Here is a 26648-nt window from a genome sequence, read left to right as displayed (position 1 = left end):
CCACTGATAGATTACCTAGCTTTCATTTTGTAAATTCTCTTAAAATTCTCCCTGGCTGCCTCCACAGCGAGGAGTACCTTTAGTTAGGAAACAGAAAGCTCTCTAAATGTTTCTTTTGACACAAATCCAGACAGAGGAAATCTGGGAACAAGGTTTGAATGAGTTACCTTTTGCACTCTTAATGGTCCTTTGCAGAACATGTTGCATGGCTGATACAGTCTTTTCACATGCCACCTGCACATTAACAGAATTCATTTAGATTTTAATGACGCTTCAGTAGCCCAGTTTAGTAGCAGTGCTTTTGAAATAATAATATTAAGTGGCCAGCATGACTGATCAGAAGAGTAAAGAGAGTTAATGAGTTATTCTCTTCAAACCAATAAAGACAAAACGTAACAGAGTTTGGGAAAGAAAAAGTTTTAGAATCTCTTAATTCTCCCAAAACAGATGCTAGGAACAAAACACATGCAGTATCTCACTACAGAGAGAGAAAAGAATGTCTTATTTGGCAAAATTACAAAGTATGCTTACAGACTAGAGAAAAAGACCACATCAGCTTTAACTGAAATGCGGTCACCCAAGCTTATACAATCTAAAATGTTGCGGCAAGAAGGAAAATTCTGCTTTTTTTCCCCTCCTTATGGTGAGGAGAAAGAAAAAAAAAAAAACAAAACCAGAAGAGTCTTTAAATAATGTTACAGAATAAAAATAACAAAAAAGAAATATTGTAGTCCAGATTCGCAGACAGACAAATAACCTCTCCCACACCTTCAGATTGTTTGGATGCTTATGTGTCCACGCCAAAAGCATAGCAGCAAATAAGTCTCCTGTTCCAACAAAGGCAGCATCCACTTTAGGAGATTCCACTCGAATTCTTTGTGTCATCTTGGTACCATCTGCTTTAGCTACAACATAGACAGACAGTTAAGTAACACATCCAGCAATTAATACAATAACATTTACCAACGTTTAAAAGTGATCACCACACTCAAAAGCCTATGCTATTTGGAACTTAAAGATCCTAAGGAGAACTGTAAAGATTGTTCCAGTTCTTTTAAATGTGAAACCTTCGGAAACTTTGCCTAGCTGGGATAGCATATACAACTTACATACTGTACACTAAGAGGGAGCAGGTAGCTGGCACCTTCATCTTCAGAGAGGACTGAGAGACACAGTCTACCTATTTTTCATCTACGCATCAGTGGCAGCTTACTCTGGAAGCCACATGTTTATGCAGACTGCTGAATCCTAGATGGGGCTTCCCAAACCGGAACCTATAATATCTCTAGGTTGTATGGAGGCACAAGAGCAGCTGTAGACATCAGCAGAGAATATCTAATCCATGTGCCATGGGACTGATCGGACTCATTTCAGACCTGATGTGTACTAAGTGTTAAGAAATACTGAGTGGTTCTTAGTAGAGTCTATATTAAACACATTTATTTCTCTCAGAGTCTAGAGCACGATGCCCGGATTTATATCACGTAGGTAATACAAGTGTTTGCCTATACCACATAGGCAAACAAGAAAGTGAGATTATTTACTATCCCACACAAATATGCCCTTCTGATATGAAAACAATCTGTAACAGCCCAAACACACAGTCAATCTTGGTGACAATATGGAAGGGAATATAAGGAACAAGCAGAAGGACATGTCATAACGCATCAGAGCGGGAACAATCCGTTAACAGGACAGTATAACTTCTCATAAAAGCATCCAAACCTATAAAATATCCAAATTTTCTGTTTTATACCCCAACTACTTGTCAGGGCCACTCACTTTAATAGCCCTGACCAGCCTCACCTGGGACCTGCACCCGCGTACTGTCTGCCCACTGGCCCAGGAGCTGCATGGAAGCTCTGGCCCAGCAATCCTTGCCTGAGCTATGTTGTAGGTGTAGCTGCACGCAGCCCTGCTGTCCGGTCTTGTTGACTGGATTTCCCAGCTTGACCTCAGACCTGACTTGTCTCATCTTTCTTTGATGATCAGTGGACTGTCAGTGGGACCTGTTTGTCATCACTACCCCTGCTCTGCTCACCCTGTTCAGATCTGTGGGCCTGCACCTTGTCAGTGAGGGGAGTACTCTGCCTGTGCTGTGGTCACCCTCGACTCCCAGCTCCCCTTCCCTGCTCCCTGACACTACTGCAGAAGAAGTTCACTTAGATGAGCTACTTCCATGCACTACAGATGGGTCTGATGAAGCCGTTGCTCCTTAAAGTGACTGAAAGCACAGAACACGTTTAGGGGAAAAAAAAAAAAAAAAAAAAGGGCATTTCAATGAAGGAGTTCATGACTTACTTTTCCTGTGGCTTCCCAGTGCAATTAGGTAGTCATTTCCTAAAGGAGCCTGTAGATCTGAGCTTGTGATCACCACAGTCTCTGGTCCCATGGCATGGAGCATATCCATTACCTTTCCACGTGCAAAAGGGCAGGAATCAGTGATTGCAATACATGTTAATGAAGTCTCGAATCATTCTTAATACTGAGGATTTTTGACAAACATCTAATTGTGGAGTCTTTTGTAAAGAGAAAGAACAATTCCTACTCAAAGGATTCACCTGAATTAGAGGAATTTGCTTGAAATATGAGAATCAAAACATTAGTGTTTAAATGTATATGCTTTTTAAAGTCTACAAGCATCTCTATTTGCACTATCTTTGGTTGCTTCTCTGGAAAGAATACTCCAACTTCAGCTGTGATCAGAATTTTTGTCTGCACCACGTTTTCAGAAAATATTAGCAAGTAGAGAACAAATACACAAATATATGCACCTGAGCTGGCATCTCGAAACAATTGCTAGAGAGAAAATAAATCCAGGTCACAAATTCTTATATGGTCACTTTTTAAAGAATTAGAAAGAGCTCAAATCAGAGGCATGAGTATGTCTGTCTCAATCCTTCCTTCTCATTCTGTTTCAAAACTCACATTTACATCTGTAAATTACATATGTTTGTAGGTTTATTTCCTCTCTGCATGTTCCTCACCTGAAACCATTAATATTCTGCTTCTGACATCACAACTGGTTGCTACAAAAGTGATTTTCATTTCACAGAAGAAAGGATAACTTTAATAATGGGTTTAGCATAAGATACAGATAAAATATTAATTCTCACAGAAGAGTTTAATTAAAAATCCTCTTTGCCTAGCTATAACTCATGAGTAGCTGAATGATAAGGATTTATTTCTGCCATTTCTAATTCTCTATTGCATTTCTCTCTTGTTTAAGCCTCAAAGTTTCTTCAGCTGTCAGACCTCTTTGCACAGACACTGGGTTGGATTTTTAAAAGAAGCAGTAAGTCCACCTGCAGGTGCTTACATAATCATTCTGTGAAGAAACAGTAATCTCAGTCTCATTCCTCATTGGCAATTCACCAAGGATCACTAGGATTTCTAGCTGCAGCGTTCAGCCCCTTCTACATTAATATTAGGCCATATTTAATTTTACATCAGACAATGATACTGTCATTATTAGTCTTGCTAACGCAATGAATCAAAGTGTACCAGCATGTAACTCCATGGCAAAGTTCCTACCAATTCCAAAGGGGACAATTTCCAGCATGGATTATTACTCAGAAGGATAAACCTATATAAGACATGCAGCTGAAGAGACGGACATATGAAAATACATATATCCTGCAAGCAACTATTTTAAAACCGTTTCCATTCCTAAATAAGATACCATTTGTTTTAGAGAGGCTTTAAAAAAAAGCCCATCATTGATGAGAGCTTGCATGCACGAGTCAGGAAGACTGGCAGATGACTGACTCGTAAAATTGTTTAGCACATGCAGCTCGTGTAGGCAGCTGAAATACGCACACCTAAAACTAGTGGCTACTCAGCTAACAGTGGAAGGACTGTCGCACTCTGGCTTGTGGTTCCACTGGTAAAGATAAGAATAGCAGAACTGGCTTATACTTTGCAGCCAGTAGCATGAAGCACAGTGCTTTTTCCTTGCTCCAGCACAGCGTGGGAACATAAAACTGGAAGGTGGGGGGGAGGGGGGGAAGGGAGGAGGAGGAAAGAAAAAAAAAGATCTGATCTTAGGAGCCGCTTTTTGCTATGAAAAGATGTTCACATGGCTTTGCTGGAGGAAAAAATAACAAACACTAGGATGGACAGAGCCCAGCTACTCTCCTGGGTGCCACTGCAGCTGCTATTTGTCTAAAAATTTTGTGATCCTTTGGAGTTCAAAAGCAAACAGGAAGAAATCATGTTAGTCCATTACGAAAGCACTTGACCGCAGTCATCGAAACAAAGAGTTCAGCTTTCTTAAAATATCCATAAAACCACATTTCTATTTTGTCCTTCATCACCAGGCTCTGCAGCTTTTTAGGATTCTTCAGTTTGTGTAGAAGAGTAAATCCTTACACCTCAGCATAGTATATTTGCGGTCTACCCATCATCTTTGTATGGTGATGACAGCAGCTGTCAGTACTGCCAGTGTGGATCTGTCTGCCTTTCACCAAGAAGCACCTGAAAGCCAATCGCTCCCAGCCTGGTTTCTTGTTCATGCACTCCTTTTGCAACCTAGGTCTCATCCCCTCTGAGTTAATTTAAGAAAATAAAACATCAGCAAAGTCTAGGAAGAGGATTCAGAGTCTATTCAATTCTTGTGCGAGCTTAATTGCAAGCTCTCTGCTTTGCAGGCAGACCCTTTGGGAAAATGAGAATGTCAGGCCGTCCTAACAGACACAGTGTTACAGCCGCATGAGTCCCATGGGGGCAGCAGAGGGAGCTACTTGTACACGTTTCTGTTGCCAGGCGTCACTTTCTGAAGAACGTCAGCAGGGGTTTTCACCACAACCAGTGCATTTCCACATGGCTCGCACTTATGCTATGTGTGCTGCTGCTTCCCTTCTTACACTTCAGGAAGACAAACTCACAGTAATCTTACTCATCATTATCACTACAATGCCTTCGTTTGTAGCTCCTTCAGGAAGTTTCTTCAGAAGTCTGGCACTAGAACAAAAAGTATTTTGGGCATGGAGTGCACAAGCTTTAATAATGAATGAAGAGAAAGGATAGTGGCTAAGGTGATTTCAAGGTTAAACACAAATGGCAAACTGAAGCATTGTGCAAGATCTTTGTCTGTTTTTCTGCCTACATCCCTCACCCACTTACCTCTAAAGCTTCTTCTTCTGTGTGAATCTTTCTACCAGTGAGTAACCTGAGAATAAAACACAAGTTTTAAAAGAGCACAAACGCTCCGGGCAATCACTGCTTTGTTCACGCTTTGAAAGGATGAAAGTTTGGACTGCACAATACATGTAGCTAACAAATTGCTTAGCACTGAAGTAGTTTGTTGTATCAGACTACTGCCTTTAAAAGTTACGTGCACAGATATACAGTGCTTCTCACATAGATTTATACCAGTCCTAACCTGTTTACTGTCGAGATCTCTGTTATACTAACATTATTTCATAAGTATCCTCTCCATCTCCCATGTGGCTGCTGGTACCCCTCCTTTTAGGGGGACAGCCTGTGATGTATTGTATTAGGCTAGCTCCTGAACATAGAGTCTCAGCTATGGAGACAGGATGGCATGAGGCATGTAAGCTCTTAACTCCTATGAGATGTTGCCATGGTGGTCCTTTTAAAATCTAATTTTGGGGCGGGGGGGGGGGGGGGGGGGGGAAATGAGTCAAACTATTGCAGTTTCATTATCCTGAAAAATAATACACATTTTCCCGGGAATGGTTAAGAATGAGGTAGGAAAGAGGTGTTTTTTCAACCAGCCCTAGAGACAGACCTCTGGAGACAATGAAAAGTAATCATGAAAATAGGAGAAAACAAGAGAATTATATTCCTCAAATAATCCCCAGGTTTTTAATGTTGTTTTCAGTATGGAACAGTGTGATTTGTTGAAGAGTACTACTTAGAAGCAACAGCTAAAAATCAAAGCCCAACACATACATGGATATGGTATCATACCGAGATGAATTAAAAAAAAAAAAAGGGTCAGTCTCCCCTGCTTTCATCCCTAGGTTTATTTGGATATAAAAATGGAAATGAGTACTTACTCAGCCTCAAACTGATTAGGAGTAATTATATCAGCAACAGGAACAACTTTGTCCCTGTAGACGGGGAGAAGATCCTTGGGCACATACTAGGAGGGGAGAAGAAACGGAATCAAATGTCAGCAGCCACATCAAATGTAGAGGTGTAACTTTCCTTCCCTGAACTGCCATTCATACTGTCACTTAGTAACTTTAAAGCTCCTGGTATATCGATATTTAGCAGAAATTACAATGTCAGTGCACTCTCTGTCTGATGATAGTACTGCCAACAACCTCTTTTTCACTGGAGGCAAAGGGAAACATCACTATGCAACTGAGTGCGAACTGGTAGCATTAAATGAAAGTGGTGCCTGGATGAAGAATTTTTGGGTTCCCCATTAGCAAGGTGACAGCAGTATGATGAGGAAATACAGTACCCACATGGGGAACACTTTTTCACGTCCTTACCTCCAGAGGAAACTACTTTGTTGCTACACTGACAGTATGGAGGCCCTTCTGTGCCTCTGTGTGCACCCACATTAATTGTGTTGCAGACTGTGATTCAGGAACAAGTAACATTCACCCCATGTATTTTTTGTCTCCTTTCAGTACAGTATTTCTAGATGTGCTGTACATTCCTATGTGTGAGAAGGAATCACATTTGTAATTTATTCAGTACAATTTATTCTGTAAAGCAGTTATGATAAGTATATTTAAAATATTTTGCTCATGTTGTACACAAGTCTAACGAACCACTAATACACTTCACTGACTGCAGACCGCTAACACACTTCACTGACTGCAGAATCAGCTCTTCAAGTAACGAGGGCCAACACTCCCCCTTCTCCTTTCCTATCCTAACTCTATCCCATCTTCTTTAGCTATCTATAGCTCATTAACAAAGGCAGACTGACAGTCTAAGCAGGTGACATACATTAAGATGTAGCAGGAGCCTACCAGCCTGTATGTTCTTTGGATTCAAATAAAGTTTAAAAGTATAATGGCAAGTATCAGCTGTTTTGGCACATACTGCAGCTCACTCGGGAGTTCCAGTTAGGTAGGTAGAGGAGTCATCTCATCCTCTTCAGTCTTGCTGTAATTCAATTTAACAAAACCCTTTATGAAAGTCCATTGCTTACTAGTAGCTGATATTCTTCAGTAGCACCCTATCTGCTAAACCATAATTAATACTCCCTTTCATCTCTGCTTTCTTTATTCTCTCTGTTAGGCTCACAAGCTACTTACAACAAGGTACATGTGTCCACAAGTAAACAAGGAAGTGTGTTACTGCCTCCCATTGCAATTACATCAGCAACGAATATAACCCCACCACAGTGCTGACTGCAAGGTGCTACTAAAACACCCATCCTACTGATACTGAGCTCAGCCATGCAGTCAAGGTGAAGCGATGATGTCACAGGGACCCTGCCTTTAGACAGAAATGCAAGACACATTCACATCTAAAGTCAAGATGTTTTTGTAACCTTTTTTTAAACAGTAGACATGAATTGGTGGGCTGCGTGGTAAAAATTTTTCCTCTTCTTCCATCTATCTTGCCTTCCATGCTACAGCCACGGTGTAAGCCTATGGTTATGACTTCTCCTAAAAGCTAAGGCTTTGCAACGTGACTCTGCACCTGCTAGATCTTTGCCTTGTTAGGAAAAGCCAAGGACAACAAATATTGCACTAGATGTAAACTGAATGAATGAGAACACAAGAGCAACGACAAATTTATTACTAAGTGCTGGTTAATGTGATGTGTTACGAGCAGGTAAACTATGAAAAGGTACAAGGACAAAGAGTAATGCATAGAGCACGACTAGCTAAGGCAGAAGAAAACATAAAATATCATTATTGCTGGTGTCTTCCCACACTGCATTTTTTCCATTAAAAATATTGGCTAGTTTTGATTAAAAACGAATGCTTCTTTGTCAATATGCAATCTGGTCTTGGCACACACAGTCTTTCTGTCTGTTAGCCCAATGCCTAACAGCTGTTGGATCTCACACGAAATAACTCATCCTAATTTAGGTTCAAGTGGTATGTCAATTCACATGCTCACTGACAATGCGAGCAAGGCTACTAGCCAAAACAGCTCTCTTGTCAGAAGATGAGAAAACTCCAGTGGAGCAGTGGAGCGGGGAGCAGGGGGATATTTTCCTGCTGTCAAGGTCTGTATTCTACCTGTTGTCTCAGCAGAGGGTTAAATGCAAGTCCCAGGGTTCATTCAGGTACAAGATACCACAGTAAAACAGTGGTGAGGGGATCCAAAGCCAAATCTAGGTAAAGCAGCTTAGTTTTGGTATTTAAAAATTAATAAAACTTTATACATCCCTATAGGCACTGTATACAGAACCCAAGTAGGTAAGTACTAACCATAGAACCTTCTCCACTCCATTTGTCACCCATCACTGGATCGCATACTGTAACAGAGAGTAAATCTAGCTTTAGAAATGGGGGACAATCATAGAGACCCTGGGGGGAGTAAAAGTTTTAAGTAACAGTAGTGGCCCTGTTACAGCATTGTCCTTTGATAGCTTACACGCTCACACAGCTCTTGCAGCATACTCAACCAGAGATTTGTAACTGGTGGCTGGCAATCCTGAAAGAGTAGGGCAAGGGTCTTAAAACAGGTGTCAGAAGGTGGCACTCACCCTCTCCTTCCACGCTGTTATGTCTGACTGCTGTGAGTGAAGGGGCTTTTGTTGTGAAAAGAGCAGAGAGCTTTCCCTTTCATTCCCCACCCCAAAACTCTGGAATATTACTATGGTGGGAAAGAAATATGGGAGAAGCTAGTATTTGTGAAAGAACAAAATTGCATGTATTATTATGAAACAAGAAGAAAATCCTCGCCAAACTGCATAAGCTCATACTTGTCACAATAATGTTAACACACATTTGGCACAGGTTCAGAATCATAAAAAACATTAACAGCATATTCTTAGTGGCCTCAATTTCAAAGTAAGACTGGAAACATCCAAGCCTTGTATTAAACAAGGAGTACTGTTCACTGTATTAAGAGAGTTTTCAGCCAGATAAAAAAATGAAAGAAAAAACTGCAAGGTATCTACTCAATGTCCAGTCAGCGTTCAGGAAAGCTTCCACGAGTTACAAGAGCATCATTCATTTTTACTTTTTAAAAGCATTTGCCATGCAATGTAATCTGTTTTTTTAAAATATAAAGAATCTTAACAAGCCCAGTTCCGTTCTCACTATCTAACTACCTCCTTCCTGTTCTATGCAATTAGATGCTTCTGTTCACACATAATACAGTTTATAGCTTTCACTTATTCGCACAAGGCTCTGGAGAAGCTGAGAACACAACGGTTTTGATAAAGGTTAACAAACAACAAAAATCAAGCTCATGAAGATATCTCTATTACGCTTTCAAAATGAGAACTGTACTTTATTAATGGCCAGTAAATCCAATCTCACAATACGCAGTATTAAACCTAGCAATTCCTGTGAGCCATTCCAGTCGTTTCCTGACCGCATGGTTTGACAAAGCCTGAACATGAGAGGCTCAAACCACCATTCACAGCTCTCTATGCACTGTAAATTCTCATCAACTTTGCTCTGTCATTCTCCAAGTTTTGCTCAATTCAAGTCTACGCTGGTAACGTTGAAAAGTCCTGAAACACTAAGAGTCAGGAATAAAAGATGGCAATCTTTTCTCACAGTTTAAGCCTGACATGACATACTAGTGATACCTTTCTTACAGTTTGTTGCTCTTTGAGCATTTCTGGGTAATCACAGCACAGAGGATCAGAATTAAGAAAAAGTCTTTGAGTTTAAGCTAAATTTCCAAGCGTATAAGGCACAGCAGCATGCTACTTCTGGGATGTAACAAGAAACCATGGCAGGGCAATACAGAAGAGCCTATTCTGCTTTTGCCTGACTTGGAAATCAAAAAGGATTCAATTATCAGCGCTTCCAGCCTATGTCACTGAACTACAAACAGCAGTAGCCAGCTGGGATTTCACAGGACTTTCTTTGATACAGACAATCACTCCTTAAGGCACATTCTCCTTTGGCTGGCATAATGCAAGAAACATACTGAAAGGCATAAAATCAAAAAGACTAAAAAAAATGAAAAACAACTCCCTCAATACTTAAGCAATGCTGAACTGAAATTTCACTGCATTCTCAGCTGAAGCCTGCCAGATCAGAAATGCTCGATAATGTCAGAATAGCGTTTTCATCCTGAACAGTGAAAACAATGGGCACATAGGATGATAAAGGAGAAAAGATTATAATTCACATCCTTACCATATACCAGGTGAGAGTTCTGCTGCTTCAACTCCTGGATAATATCCACCACCATTGCAAGAAATGAAGTGTCCCTTGTATACCCTTTGGGAAAAAAAGGACATTTTTACAGTAAATTTTCATGAAGAGTTTCTTGCCTTTTTTTTTTTTTTTTAATAATTGGACAGGAATGCTGCCTACTTCTCATTCTCTGGAATGATGCATTTTCAGAACAAAGGCATTTTAGTCTTTCATTATTTAGGAATAAGTAGGTGAAAGACAGATCCAGACAGTGCTTGCTCACCCACAAATTCAACCTTGAAAATCGATTTACTAAATACCTTGTGGAAGAAGTGCTCATCAATTTCAAAATGCTTGAACATATATATTAAAAAGTCAGGCTGAACGGAAAGAACACTCATTTTCTTCACCAGTCTGAATCAGTACTATCTATCATGTAGCAAAGAAGAAATGCTTTAAATTCCATATACGTCTCTCATATTCTAGCTAGCAGCAGTTTTTTATTATTATTAATGTTTGTGGTGATACAGTCTAACACATTAATGCAACGGAGGAGACTTAATCTTCAACATTTTAGAGCAATGGCTGACATACCAATAAAATTCTTCTGTTGAGGTTTATCAGTAAAGGAAGCTGAAAATAGGTTTCGTAAAAACTCAAGACACTAACAACAGTGCTAGCACTATAACAGCTTTATTTAATTTTTCACCACTTTGTTATCTGTTTATTTAGCTACTTATTTTTTGTTCTTGTTGTATTTATGTACTTACTATATACATTTTATAAATAAAAATTTATTTATCAATTAATCAGCAATTTTTGTTTATTTTAGTTTATTTAATATTACTATTTTTAGCAAGGTAACTTCTTCAAGCCTTCAACTTGGAAATGTCCATTTTAATTAAAATGTAAAACATTTGGGAGATTTTTTTTTTTTTTAACTCATAAAATTATTTATTTATTTTAGAGAAAATGGAGAAAGCTTCCAAGATTTTTGGCTTAAATGCTTTATGTTCACAAAATGTTGATAATCAGTGGAAAAAAAAATCTAGTAAACATTTTCGTTTAAAATGATCTGCCATGATAGACTGCTGAGAAAACAACTCTCAGAGCTACAGTACGACTGACATTTTTAATAGAGGTATTTCAAAAGCATTATGCAGAATCTTATCTATTTTTTTCCTTTAAATGAAAAAAACTATGTGAAGATCTATAAGCAGCCACAAGTCACAAAAGTTAATAAATTTAATTTTGCATAATCAGCATTATGATCTCCATTTAAAGCCAAGATTTCTGACCGTTCCTTTTCTTTGTCCATATTAAAAAAGGCCGATCTGAATGAGATTTTTAAATGAACCTAAACAATACACTATAACCCATCTACCCACAAATCACATTAAGAGGCATTTTAACAAATATTTAGTTTCAGCTTTTTCTTTAAAATGTATTTGCTGAAGATATCCATTTTTCCTTCTAGCATTTTAAATTTCTTACATTCATTTTGCCAATAGAAACAAGACAGTAATAGGAAAGGAAATGGGGCCTTTTCCAAGAGCTGAGAGTAAAATAAAAAAAATAAAGTGTCAGTAAAAAGAATATTCAAACATCATTATTTACAAATTTTGCATACAAAGACCTCCTCAGAAGTCCTACAGCACAGCATGCCTTTCCTGGAAATTTCCTCGATGTGACTTCTTTCAAAGAAAAAAAAAAATATACATATATAATTTTTTTTATATCTCAACCACACAAGAACACAGTTCCGTTGAAATTAATTTCTTAACCTAAGCTCAGTTTATTTGCAATTTATTATCTCCTTTACTTCAGAGAGATTCTCTGAAACTGAAAGGAAAATAACTCTTCAGACATGCCATACCCTTCATGACAGGATGATTGCTTTGGGTCATAATCCCAGATCCATACAGTCAGATCCTCCAGTTTTCCCTGCATATAAAGCACTTTCCTACACGTGGAAGCTGTGAAAGCAATTAAATCTGGCAATTAATTCTGTTTGCCTTCCTAAAAGTGACTGTTCACTGAAATCTAACCTAGAGGCATAGCCCTCACGGAGTTAGAACCCGATCAGCAATCTACACTGCAGAAGCAGGAAATATAGTAACTGAGAAGCAATCTGTAATAGAAACTGCACACTTAACATCTCCTTTCTGTAAAGTGTTCTTCGAGAAGCTCCTTTTACCTGTACAAGGTAGCACTCTGCACCTAGTGGCAAGCAAAGGAAGACGTTGTACTAAGTATGTCTGTACGTGCTGCAGAACTACACTCACTTGGAGAGGATAAAAAGGGCCTATACAGTGACGAGAGCAAAAGATCAAGAAATATTATGACAGAGTGAACGACAGAATCCAACCCTGCTCACCCTTTGCACCATACTCAATGCACTACCTCTTAAGGATCAACTATGAAAAACAAGCATAGCCAATTGTGTATATAAGTATTCTATTATACCATGGAGTACTAGCACTACAAGAGGAGGGGTTAACCCATATCATCATCATAAGTTTAAAAATACTCTGACATTCCTCTTCCTTTCTCATTAGCATCCCTCCCAATACATTAACTAAGCCTGTACAACACTGGCCTGTACAAGTCTTCAAACTAAACAAAGGGATCAATTCACCTACCCAATTACAACCTTCAGGCTGGAAAACACCAGCTGTTTCAAACTATACAGCACAAGTGCTTAAGACTATAATATCCAACTGAAAATCTTGGAGAGGCTTAAGAAGGGAAAATGCAATTGCTTGGTTTGGAATAACAAGGGATGTGGTTTAAATATCCTTACTCTTGTGTGCATTTCATGGGAACTCCAAAGGAACAAGTTCTTACCTGTGAGTACATAATCATACTGGTTGACATTGTTCAGCTTAAGTCCTTCATACAGTTCATGAAGTTCATCTGATTTTAACACCTGACCCTTCCAGTGGGCATAGCCTGCAAAATAAAAGCCAGACCATTTTTCAAGAGCTAGATACTCTGCTTAGGATCACACAGGATCACACAGATCATATACTTGGACAGACAGCATGAGACATTAGCACCAGAAGGCATTTTTACCTTCTCTCCTCTAAAATAATGTTGCTGAACGAAAGCTGCTGTCAGTAGGACAGGTACACGCTCAGCTTTTTCTTAGCACCTCTGTCTCCCAAAGGAACTAGCACAACTACTCTGGAATTTCAGACTGTCCATTTATTAGCAAATGAAGCTGAGCACACACAGTCACTCTTGCAAGTTTCCCCATGGAGCCTTTACAATTATTCCTTTTCTGGAGAAACTGCTAGGAGGGAGACAGACATATGTTTTAGTCTTCACTGGGGGAGGGTATCAGAATATCTATTTTTGTTATTTTACACTGTAAACAAGAAATCGACAACCAGATGACAGGCTTAAATACCAACCATAAGCGCTGCACTATGCAGCAATTCAGAGGCTAGGTCTCACTTGGAAGAAAACAGGCTTGTGGGTCAGCCTATCTGAACACAAGTATGCTGCACTGATGTACTCGTCGTCAGATACAGCTTTCTCTGTGTCCTGCATGTAACAAATAGAGTGACCACAGCAGAACATTGTCATGGAACGTTCTTATCACCATCTCATCTTCATCAGATGGACTGTCTTCCAAAATAGCACGTTTGTAATGCTGAGGATCCTGGAGGAGGCAAATGGGTAAGGAGGACTCTTACTATAAACACAGAATATCCATACAGTGTTATCCTTGAAATGATCTCTAAGAACTACAAGTACAAGTTCTTGGCTGAGAAGTGGATGAAAGCTGAAGTTATTGGGAGAAGCTGAACTCATTTCAGCAGACAACAGACCAGGGTCCAAGGCAGCCAATTCTTGGAAAAAAACAAAACAAAACAAAACTTTGTTGACAGCCTCTGAGCATTCATTGAAGAATGTAAATGCATCTTGCACCACGTCATCAAAGCCTGCGCATCCAGATAGCGGCTATCTCTCCCTTCTATGTAAGAATGGGGTTTCCTCCAAAAAATTACATGAGGCCCCCACAATTTAACTCTTCCACTCTCCAGAAATTCACACTGTGTTTAAAACTTCATCTTTTTATTAACTGAGATTACGAAAAGTGAAACGTTACATGACAGATGTTCTTCCAGATCACTCCTGAGAGAAGACAATGGTATTTTGTTTGTTTGTTTTAATTTCTTCACTTGGAGTTAGAAAATTCTGTGATAAAAGCTGTTGGCTTTGATTAGCACTCTAAACTATGTTATTAGAGTAATTGCAAAAAGATGCCTAGAGCCTGAGGTAAGCACATTTTTCAGTTTTCCTTCTTATATATGCAAATATACCCACAGTAGGGAGAACAGATCGTTTTGTTCTCATCTCACAAAGGCCTAGCCTCTAAAACATTACTCTGTGCCAGCTGGCTAAGGGACTGACTCACATCAGCCACGAGGATTCTCTCTTTAGCACGTATTTTTTAGAAAGTCTTTGTGAAGAAATGGACAAAATGAGGGAGAGGGATTCCCCTTTGAAGACTGTAGCTCCATTTAGAACATGACAATATTCAAAATGGCAATGCCTAACACCTAGGCACACATCTAACTTCAAGTGTAACTCCAACTGCTTCATGTACTTCGCTTATTTAACACATACGCACCCATTTGTTCTGTCATATCTGCCAGCTTTAGACAGACATCATCTGCCCGCTCCTCTTCCCCAAACCTCTACTTCTCTCAGCTCTGCAGAGCCAGCCCATCGCGGGACACAACCAAGTTCTTTTCATTTCGTTGTGTCCATTACCGAAACTCATCAATGAGCTTTAATCTGTTTCAGCACCCATGTAAACTCACTGAGCACATTACAGGACAGTGCAGTTTTCACCCAAAAATCAAGGTTAGCCAACAAAAGAGCAGTCACTCATCTTATAGTGAACATGGTCACAAAAATAACTACAATACATTGCCAAGACGATCTCCAGATACCCTTGGAAGTCATCCCTATATTTATCCTCCACTGAGTTTTAGAAGGGGAGGGAAATATATACATGTAAACAAAATGTAAGGTAGCAGCCTGGCTGCACTTAGGTATCGGTAAAGTGCCCAGGTAGGCAGGGAGGTCGTGTGAACTCTACAGGAATGGCTTCCAAGGGTATCTAGAAGATCCTTTTTTCCTTTTTACCACCTGGTAACGAATGTAATACAAACTAAAATCTAATTATACAATAGCTGGAGAAAAATAGCCCTCTGGAAGCCCTGAGGGAAGGCTCAGATACTGAAACAGAACAAAAAGGGCAAAGCCTTCACTGGATCTGCAGAGAACTGTAACTTCCCCAGGGGCTGAAAAGGGTTTGAAGGAAGAAAACAAACAAAATCATAATTGGCAGTGAGTTGGAAACCAGGATAACTTCATGTAATATAATGAACAAAAGGGCCAAAACCTGTGACCTTAGATTTATCCTACTCTCCTGCTAGAACTCGGAGCCAAAAAAGCAGCTTCTGTAGAAGGACAGAGGACAAAGCCAGTTGCTCACGTTTAAAAAGGGTTTCACTAACTGAAGAATGGATGCCGTGGAGTTCCAGGAAGAGGGACTCTTTCAAAAGGGGAAAGGCATGAGTAAGGTCTAGCAAAAATCCAGATGGACACTGTGACAGGAAAAAACGCTGCATAGTCCTGAACCCAAAGGTACTTAGCAGGGAACGCCAACAGCAGTCTTTAACATGGTAAGTCCAGCTGGCTTTGGGAAAACAAGAATATGGTTGGAATTAAGGATGATTATGGGGAATTGCTGTCTTTCTCAGCTAACCAAGGGAAGTGATGGTCCAAAGTTGCACTGTACACCTTGCAAGACCCAAAGGAAAGTCAGCTTCCTTCCCGATCCCTATTCCTGCATCACTACACATGAACATTTGGGGAACTACAAGAGAAAATTTAAAATCTTATGTCTAACCGGCCACTTGCTATAACGCCTACTATGTAATAATATTCTCCTTGTAGCATTTAACAGTACAAAAGTTTGAAGTCCCACAGTACTTGACTATTTGCACACATATGAAAAGCACAGCCAAGAAAACTTAAGGATAAGCAGTTTGTACTCGACAAAACAACTGCATCCCACTTGGAGACTTGGCCGGTTAGGCATAGCAGCTGGATCAGTTTATTAATCTTTTATCCTGGGCATTATCTTGGGTTGTATTTTGGATTGTATCTTGCATAAAGGAAGAAAGCTGGGTCTTCCCTTCCTACCTTTGGTTACAAAACCTCCAAATAATTTTGGTCAGTGCAGGACAGAGCAGAGAGAACACGGCAGATCGGGATACAGCTCTCCAGAACTGTATTTGGCTCAAACTCACAGCATTAGTTTCCCAGATTGATAAAAGACGTAAACACAGAGATGAACATAAGCATTAGAACATCTGTATACTCCTTCTACATATCTGGGTTCTAGCCTCTTATTGCAATTAAGTTTTACATATTTGTTTTTAAGCAGCTGAAGGAATGAAAAAAATTGTAAGATACGATGCTTCTTGCTTGTCATCCCTCTAAAATGATTAACCTACTCATTAGTGTCCAAGGTAAGGTCTTGCTTTATCTGTATTAAGAGGGAAAAAAAAATACCACAAGAGGAAGCCAGTACTAAACCCAGGATGCTTTTAAACACACTTTTTCTCACCTTCCTCCTCTGGTACTTTTTTTTTTTCCTTTGGAATGTATTTATAAGCTTCTGCATTACTTTGAAAAAGAAAAGGAAAAATCCTAGGCACATCAGAAGAAAAAAAGCAAATAAAAGTACTACTTAAAATAGCAAGGCACGTAAGATTTCTTTGTTTCTCAACCTAAGACATTCTGTTCTGAGGTCTGAGTTTCTCCCATGGTGCTCCCTGCAAAACTGTACCGAGAGGCTTCAATAGCCAAGTTTTTTGCACGGGGGAAAGGAAGAAAGATCTTGTGTTTAAGGCATGCGATTAGCAAGCTGGTCCCAGCCTGTGCCAAGAAATTCACATACAAATGCTGGCAGACAACCTGGTCTAAAAGAATTCTATGCCAACATTTCTCAACCCTCAGCTATCGGGAGGGCTTAAATGAAACCCAGAAATACAGTAGCTAATTCTCCATTGGGAAGAAACTGGAAGATTTACAGCTGGGCAGTGTGAGAGTAAAATGTAACCACTGTTAGACATGAGCGGAGATTTTTTCATTTTGTCCCCCCCCCCCCCCCACACACACACAAACTGCACAGGTGGGAATGACTAGGGGTGGTAGGCTGTGAAGAATCAGGTCAACAAAGCATAATTATAATTTCTAACATACCAGACCTACCAGCCAACCCAACCACCCACTACACATCCACTAAGCGGAAGTCAAAATGCTTTGCTTAAAAAAGAAAAGATGACAGCAATTTGTTCTGGAATAGTTTCAAAGATACGATTTGGATGGCAAAGTAAGCACATCATGTGCTTACCATAAATTAATCTAGCAATTAAAAACAAAAATTCAAATACACTGAAGAATCAAAATGTCTCCCCCCAAAAACAAACTGTAACAAAAAACTCCAAAACCTAGATTTGTATTTTGCGCACCTCAGAAGGTGCAACGCTCTTGCAAACAATACAGTAAAATAAAATAGAGGAAAATCCACAGAATCTCTGTAGGTTATATGACAGCTTCTTTTATTTGTACATGAAGCATGATGCCATTTAAGGCTGAGTCACTCTAATCATAGAGTAAAAGCTCCTCTCCAAGTAACATGACAAAATGTTCTCCTACGGGGGATTGATTTAAAACACATTTTCAGGATTATCAGCGACTAAAGCTGAATTTTCTGAGCAGGAGTCAGCAGAAATAGGCCAGTGGTGTCTTACTGATTTAGAGACAGGGCTCTTTTTGCTTTTTGCAAAAAAAAAAAAAAAAAAAAAAAAAAAAAAAGCAATAGGGATTAATTAAAGAAGGCCTGATAGTCATAAATTCTCTTTGCATTTTATCTTTTGCTGACAAGATCAAGTTTAAAGAAGGGAAGGGGGAAAGAACGAACGTCATGTCCAAAACCTCTCAGACACACTTTGCTGCCTGTCCCCTCTGTCATGTAGCATTTTTTCATAAACTAGAGTTCACAGCTAGACGTTGAAAGAGAAGTTTGCCCTTCAGCTTTGATCGGGGCCATGCAGCAGAATGACTTCTGGTAAGATCTCATTCTTGTAGGAACAACAACAGTTATCTTCCTCGTTTTATCCAGCACACGATTCTTGTATATTATAGTACGGCTCCAGTCAAGTCAGAGCCCCAAACTGCAGTTCTTGTTCATTAATTCCTTAAGAGCGCAGACTGCGCATACATTGACTTGCAGATACTAATGCAAGTTTGTGTGAAGGCATGCATAAACGTCCAATTTTGGGAAAGTCTCCATACAAGGACAGTAATGTGTGTTCCTACATGTTACTGCCAAAGGAGGAGGTGTGAAGACAACTGCACTTAAAATTTATCCATCAATTTAAGGAAGGGTAGATAGGATTTAATGGGAAAACTGTAGTGTTCAAAAAACTAGCTCTCATAAAAGGGAATACGCTCCTTCCCTCCTTCTCCATTCCCTCTTCCTTCAGGTAGACAACCAACATGTCTAAATACAACCTCCTTCTATGTACTTTTGCCAAGTGCCAAACAGTTACTGGAATAGTTGTAATATTCGGATATTTTTCTGAAAGCTCTGCTTCCCAAAATCATGAGATTGTGCAACAATCTTTCATTTTTAATATGTTTACTGAAGATGATCAAGATTAAAGAAAAAAACGATAATGTGATTCCGAAACACCACTAGACAAAAGGTCCAACTATTTTCAAGTCTTGCGATCCTAGAGACATTTTTATGATTTTTGGAATGTCCATTTAGGCCACTTTAGAAAAAACAGAAAAAATCAGGTTATTATTCCTTCTGCTATCTTCGTTGTCTGACAAGCCTTGCACAAAGCTATGGTAAACTTTCTCCAGATGAGATACCATTAAAAAAAAAAGATCCCTGTTTTCTGTTTCAAGAATCTAGTCATTCTATTGATAATGAAATTTGTCTGCCTTCGGACACATTGTTCACGGTCTCATAAAAACTTTATTTAGCTCTTCTAATGCCCTATAAATTTGATTTATTCTTGGAACCAAAGACCAACAAAAGAAAAATCCCTTATCCATTTTGATCACTTAGTCAATTATTTTAGGTGAACACATTGCTTAATTTCTGGAGATTACAACTGTTTTAGTCAGTTAACAAAAGCTAAAGAAAAAAACAACAAAAAAATCCTCAATTCCAAAGCTAAATGCATTAAAAAAATGTAAATCAAGTGTAAACACATCTTAAACATGAGAGCACCTTTGTACTGCGCCAAAAGGTTACAAGCCGAATAAGCAGCTTTTTTGCCTGATACAGGAAGTACCTGTACCCCTTGTTTAATTATTGCTTCTGTGCTTTCAATAAGCAGATTTTATTGGCTTTCTAGCTGCCCTTGAAACATTCATTTCTTCTTCCCAGGATGAAACCCTGCTGACAGTTAACTCTCTCCATGCTAGGAACATGCTTTAACCTTTTGAAAGAGGCTTCCTGGTGGGCTCTCAGTTCCAAAAATTAGCAGTTGATTAACAGCACTATACTTGTGGCTTCACAAAAAATATCTCAAATTTTTGTCATTTTTTTTTGTTTTGTCAGAAACCATTTTTGCTCCTTTCCAAGATATTAAAGTCAGGATTTGTTGCTGGATTTTTTTTTTTTTTTTTTTTTTTAAAGATACACTTAGAATTCATCTCCCCAAAAACAACCTGCCACCACTCTGGCATGGTAGATGTGTCTCTACTGATTTAAGTCACTTGGAACTCCTTTATGGGTGAAAGGTATTATTAAAATAAACAAATTTCAAAAACTTTCATTTGAAGAAGAAATTCTCTAGCACTGTGAGCGTTAGGAACTCTGAAAGCATGTTGCAAGCACATCATGCTCAGGCTCAGAATCCAAGTAAAAAGAATTTCAGCTGTTTAAACTACACCCTCCCCGATATAATTTTAGAATAGCTGTTAGCCTTCTGGGTGGGCTATATAGAGGAGAGGTTGCATCTATTTCAGTATTTTCTGATATCTGGGGTTGGTAGCGTGATTATGAGCTTCACAGGGCCATACCGTGCAGAAAATCCTGGAGACTCCCCTGCTCACAGGACTGTCTGTGTAGATGGCCAGATTTGTGTTAATTCATCCCTGAGACACTTAGATTAACAAAATCTAACAAAACAAACTCACATCCTGAAGTAGCAGAATAGGACATTACCATGTCACGTCATGTCCTCATCCAAACACACTGACTTCAGTGAGACTTGGACCAACATGTGAAAACTACGCTTCTGTCCTACATCCAGAAAATGAGAGTGAAAACTAGAAAACAAAGCTCCTTTCCACTGTCATGTGATAAGGTTAGTCACATGTTGAGAAGAGCTGAGTAAGTGCGGAATGATGTCTTAAGATATACATAAATGTTTTACCTGTGTGGTTTGAAAACTGGACAGAGTTCACTGTATCAACTTCAAATCCCAAAACCTGGAACAAAATGCAGGAATATTTATTTTAATAATACTGCTTTTCAATATGTTATCAGTATCACAAAACAGCAAGAAAGCTCCAACTGCATATTTAGAAACCTTGAGTGCAGTTTTAAAGTAAAAGCGAGTCAACATAGATGCAACATTAAACAAACAATGCGGTACTTTACTACAGAAGGAGATAGGGAACAAGAGTGACTTTGGCTTAAAAAGCACCAGAAAAACAGACCTCTGAATTCTCAGGCAAGAGTTCATCCGGGGATAAGGAAGGGGACACTGCCCCAGCAGCCGTCACTGAAGTCCTGAAGAAAGCCTTGGCTAGACTTTCTTGGCAAGAAAAGCACAGTCTAAATTTCAGGGTACTAAATGAGGTACTAAAATATGGGGGAAGGATGCTGTTAGCATTACAGAAAGCCAATCTTTCTAAGAGGACAGAAGAATCTTAAAAGGGCTCAACTTCATAAGCCATATTTTGATTTCACAAGCAGGTTTTTTTTTACAACTCAATGCTAAGAGAATAAAAAGCTAGCGCAGAGAATTAATTCTGGGAATAACTGGGTAATTCAAGGCAGAGAGCTTTTTAAAAGGCTAAAACCCCAAAAGCTAAGACCATGCTCCAAAAGCCACCTTCTACTTTACATTACCAGCAATCCAAGCACTGAAATAGCAAAGAATTTGCTAGTGCAATCAAAACCATTCTCATCGCCCAGAGATAAATGTTATGAAAATAAGAACACAAAATCAGGAGAAAACTAATGAGGATTTTTAACCTGACAGTACCTGCTTAATACAAAAAGCCATTACTGTTCAAAACATGCTACATTTTTATCTGCCATTGAAGAAATCCTAATACAATAGTGAGGCAACAGTCTGATATTTTAATACTTGTTTTCACATCCTACTTGCTCTGAATAAGAATTCTTTTCAAAAGAAGAGTTGCTATATATGGCTCGGTGAGTCATACAAGGAGGTAAAAGTAATGATGCATCATTGTGTATGATCCATTTTCAGGCAAGTAGCTGGGATGGGGAGGAGGGAATAAATGAAGCTTTTACCAGCAACGTTCTTCACCAAGATGCACATCTCTCCCTTTTCATCACAAAGGCAACCTCCTCACATATATTAAAATATACAGGTAAGCTGTAGCAGGCATTGGATTTTCTTTATGCATGTACTTTTTCTCACACATGAAAGCTGGTAAGCGTGAATCTCCTCATTTAAAAACCTGAGCCATTAGAAAAATGGAGATATGTGTTGCAGTGGATGTTTCCTTCTGCCTGCAGGGAATGCATAGCTATCATTTTACAGATTAAAGTCTACAGAGGTCTCTCTCTGCACAATCAGTCTCTTATTTAAATAAATAAAGGTTTCTGTTTGTTTCTTGCTACAGAGCAAAGTAATCTTATGTTAAGGCTAGACAGAACGGTGGGTTGCCTCAGTCTAATCACATGAAAGTTAACCTCTGCTTCAACCCTTAAACCAGTTTCTTATTTCACCTTTGTAGATTTTATTTTAAAAGGCCCACGAAAAAAGAGGGTGGGAACAGAGTGATACTCTTTTGTCTTGATCATTCATGTTTGCATACGCCCTTCAAGGAAGTAAATGAGAATCCTGCCTCTACAAAGTTTGTTGTTCCCTATTAAATTCCCCTCCGTTTAAGTAGCAGACCTAGTAAGTTCTAATTACCCCCAAACATCTTGGCAACAACAGTGAATTAATCTATTTCTTTGCGATGTTTACATTGTGTCTCTCCAACTCTTCAACACCTGACACCTCAGAACACATTATTATGATTTACTAACTAATCAGTGAGGTTTACTCCTAGGGAGGCCTGTGTTTTCTGACACAGATAAGCATTGTAACAGCTGATGATCATTGGAACAGGCAGTGCTTGTGCTTTACTGTTTCCACCAGCACTACCTATCATTCCATTTCACAGCAAACTTTTTTGTAGGATTACTGCTTTTCAGTTTGTTTTGGCAAGTTTATCTCCTTCAACTAATAGAAAGGAAAACAAAGGAGAGGCCACCTCTGGGAGACAGCTAGGTGTCAAGTTAACTTAGCCATGCGCTTGGTAAAACAGAGCTGAAGAAAGTGCTTGTGAATAGCTGAGAAAAAAAAAAAAATCAACAGATCAAATTCAGCAAAGGAGCTTGATACTCTCAGTTTTCTCATCAGCACTAAAGAGGATAAAACAAACTTTAGAAGCCTCCTTAGCAATCACATAACAGTGGTCAGTCTAATCTCTCTCACAAATTCTAATCTGTCCCAAAGTTTTGATTTGAATAAATGCACGTTACTTTAACACACCCATTTATACAATTTTGTAGTTCAAATTCAACTCTCAAAGTAATACATAGTTAATCTATTTTAGGAAATGTCCTTTTATAAAGGTTCTTTTCAAAATAGAGAGAGCAGCTAAAAGACATATAAAATGTTATTTTAAACAAATAGCCAAAGTACAGTTACAAAAACTATCCAGTATTACATTTTAATTGACAGCAGCCAATGTGAAGGTCTAGGCTTAGTATATAGCATTAATGTAATTTAAATTAATTTTAAAATTATGTTTATATTTGCTATGAAGGCTAACTGAATTGAGACGTTTCATGGAATTTAGTCACCAGATGAAGATCTGAAAACAGAATATGTTAAAGTATTAAAATCAGCTTTTGACAGCAATTTTCTCTTCCGTAGCTACAGAGAGAATAGTATCTTAATTTTGGTTTGTGTAGTTCATTTTAACAAAGTCATCACTGAAAGTGGATAAGGAAATATTATTTTCCTCTTTCAACCAATGATGAAAAAATAGAATGAGTAGCTATCATCCTCTCACATCTAAAAGACCATATTGACAGAAACAGTTATTTTCCGATTCACTGAATGATAGATAATACTCCCTCTACTTAAGGCAGTTTGCTTCAAAACATGCATTGCTAATTTTTTTTCTTATAGAGACCAAGCCTTTAATTTCACAAGCAGAGCTAAATTAAAATATTGATTTTGTATTTTTTATTTAATTTTAAATTTCTATCCAAAACAGAGGATGAATAAATCTTAAGATAATCACTGCCTAAGAAGAGAAATAAATACGTAATAGTTTTCATGTGCACAGACCTAGAAAATTCAGATCACAGTAAACATATTAAGTTAATTCACATACAGTAAAGCATATCTCCCAGATTTGCACATACAGGTACCAAACTATCATCTGAAAGTATGTATTTAATTGGAAATCAACAAATTTTCCCATGTCATAAACTGGCAAAAATCAACTTTTCTTTAAGAAAGCTACTAAAAAGTACAAATTCAAACAAGATTAAAATCCATTACTTACACTGTTACTTGCTTGTTGATATAACACACATTTAAATTGCTCTTTTTAATTCATTTCATTAATTTGATTTTAATTAAAATCAACCCACTCTGATTATTGATGTTATTTCTACATATAGAAGAAAGAAAAGGCTGAAATAAAGCTCAAACCTATCTTCACATTTCCAAAGTGTGTATATGCGTGTATATGCGTGTGTCTGTGTGTACAGGCTAAAACATAATCTCAACACTTTCTGTTATTTTCTGAGCAATCAAAATGCTGTAATTCAGCAAAGACTGCAAGTGAAACGGTAAATAAATATATGTTAGATCCATATAGTAGTTTTGTGGAGTTCAGTCAACAGAGAACAAATTCAAGCTGGTAATGGTTTATCATGGTTCACTGAAGTGCACAGTTATCTTTATGCTTCGCTTGACAAATGCGGCAGAGGCCATGAGTACCACTTTGCCAGTTCTACCAATGCGACAAATGCCTTTATCTAGACATTGAAAAATTTCACCTTATACTCACTGATTTGCCCCTTTCCCATTGTTTCATGAATTTCTTTGCATGCTAGTTTGCTACAACCACCCTCCACAACACACACGAAAAGGTAGATATTTTACTAATAACCTTAGTAAAATCTTAGCGAATCACACATGCTGCCTATCAGTCCACCAAGCAACAAAACGCAACCATAGATCAATACAGCAGGAACATTTGCAAAATGACCCAACTCTGGATCTCAGAACTGTCATTTTTCCACATGCCTGTGTGCACGTGTGTGTGCGCGTGCATGCACACGCATGCACTCTACTGTGAAACCTTTCACTGCTGTGTAAATAATCAGGAGGAAATCACTACTTGATTAGTGCTAGGAGTGCACGTTACAACAAAATGTAGAGTAATGATTAATATATATTTCTTTCCTACACAAGCTTGTAAATAGCCTATACATAGTGTTACTTCCACTGTCCCTCCATAAAAAGGGGCCTATGATGATACTCCTGTCCCTGGTTTTGGAAGAGTAGATTACAGTGGATACTCTGCAAGCCTCCAGAGCTCCAGCTGCCAGGGAGAGAGATCTACATTACCATTATTCTTTTCTTAGGTGAACTGGTCTCCTGCAGGTCCTCCAATAGAGGAGGATTCTTGGTTTCCGTTCCCTCTCTCAGCGTATTTTTACATATATGTAAAAATATCATGTGCTCAAAGAACTGCAAATCCTGGGCAACTCTAAACCCACAGACAATTCAGGTAAGGATGATAAGCACTCCTGAAAGGAAAAAAGCCTACTCAGTTCATCCTAAATCCCCTTGCCTCCAATCTAAGCACATGTCAAACAATGTTCTCCTTAAGATATGTCTCATATCATGTCATATAGAGTCATTTATTTTGACAGAAATCTGAGAGGTGAATGGGTGAGTCCATCATTCTTTTTTTTAAAAGTATCTTTCTCCTTTGGTAAAGGACTGTTATATTTCTAAAAACAAACCATAAAACATCAAAAACAGGGGAGTTCAATATTTGGAAGGCATGACTGGCAGATCCAATTTACACGTTTCAGGAAAATATCTGGAAGATTAAATTAAAATGCTCACATACGCTGGGACAGAATGCATTTCAAGAAACAGCTGTCATGGAACATATAATCCAACATTACGCCCAAAATAAAGTTAGACTTGGTTCTTTCTCACAAATAACTGAAAGAAAGGGACAAACGTCATCCAGTTCTGCCCACAACACAGAGGGTGCTATCCCAGCCTTGGAAATACAAGCGTATCATCCATGCAGGCACCTAGTCCGCAGAAGAATTAGAATGCACGTCTTTGAACTAACAAGCGTTCAAGGAAAAAAACAGCACAAAAGAAAGGAAGATACTTTGAAATACGAGAATAACCTTTAAAGGTGTTGACTCTTTCTGGAGAACAGAAGCAACAACCTATTTTTTCTAAAAGCACAGAAGTAATTTAAGCTTGCATCCAACTATCAAGCCCTAATATATCAAGCCGAAAAAAAATGGATCTCTTTCAAGATTCCTAGATACACAGAAAGCATCTTGTGTTATATAGCCAGATCTGCACTTTACAATTCTAGTTCACCTCTAAAAACACACCTAAAAAAGTGTGTTTTACCACTGTGTTAACGCATTTCTTGGAAAATTACAGGGTGGTTTTTTTTTTTTAATTTTATTTACAGTCCCTCCCTCTCCCCTCCAGAAAACATATTTCAATCATGCACACACAGAAACATGCTATTTCTTCATTGCAAAGAACTAGCACCTAAGACTGTTAGAAATGAAAGATTAGAAGCGTACAATCTTTCTAGAGGTCAGTCTAATCTGTGCTTGTTATGTAAGGGGGTAGGGGGTTGTTAAAGTAGCAAGAGAATGAAAACTATTCTACAGCACAAAAAAATGTGACGAGCATCCGAGAAATGGGCAGGATTTTGAGGCAAATGCAACATCTCAAATTCAGTTTTTATTGACTGCTAGGCTTTACATTTATATTTGTATAA

General features: G+C 38.5%; 1 protein-coding gene across 1 annotated transcript in view; it reads right to left on the bottom strand.

The window, feature by feature from the left end:
* PDXK (pyridoxal kinase) overlaps positions 1-26648 on the bottom strand; it is a 50054-nt gene that overhangs the window by 5358 nt on the left and 18048 nt on the right. The window contains exons 2-10 of the mRNA XM_068915501.1: positions 20759-20813; positions 13116-13220; positions 10269-10352; positions 8376-8422; positions 6024-6109; positions 5125-5170; positions 2302-2413; positions 769-905; positions 168-234 (exon numbers count right to left, since the gene is read on the bottom strand). Of these exons, the coding sequence (XP_068771602.1) occupies positions 168-234; positions 769-905; positions 2302-2413; positions 5125-5170; positions 6024-6109; positions 8376-8422; positions 10269-10352; positions 13116-13220; positions 20759-20813 (739 nt within the window). The remainder of the gene's footprint in view (positions 1-167; positions 235-768; positions 906-2301; positions 2414-5124; positions 5171-6023; positions 6110-8375; positions 8423-10268; positions 10353-13115; positions 13221-20758; positions 20814-26648) is intronic.

The sequence above is a fragment of the Struthio camelus genome, chromosome 1 (genome assembly GCF_040807025.1).
Source record: "Struthio camelus isolate bStrCam1 chromosome 1, bStrCam1.hap1, whole genome shotgun sequence".
NCBI classification, from domain to species: domain Eukaryota; kingdom Metazoa; phylum Chordata; class Aves; order Struthioniformes; family Struthionidae; genus Struthio; species Struthio camelus.
This window is presented reverse-complemented; position numbering and strand designations above follow the sequence as displayed.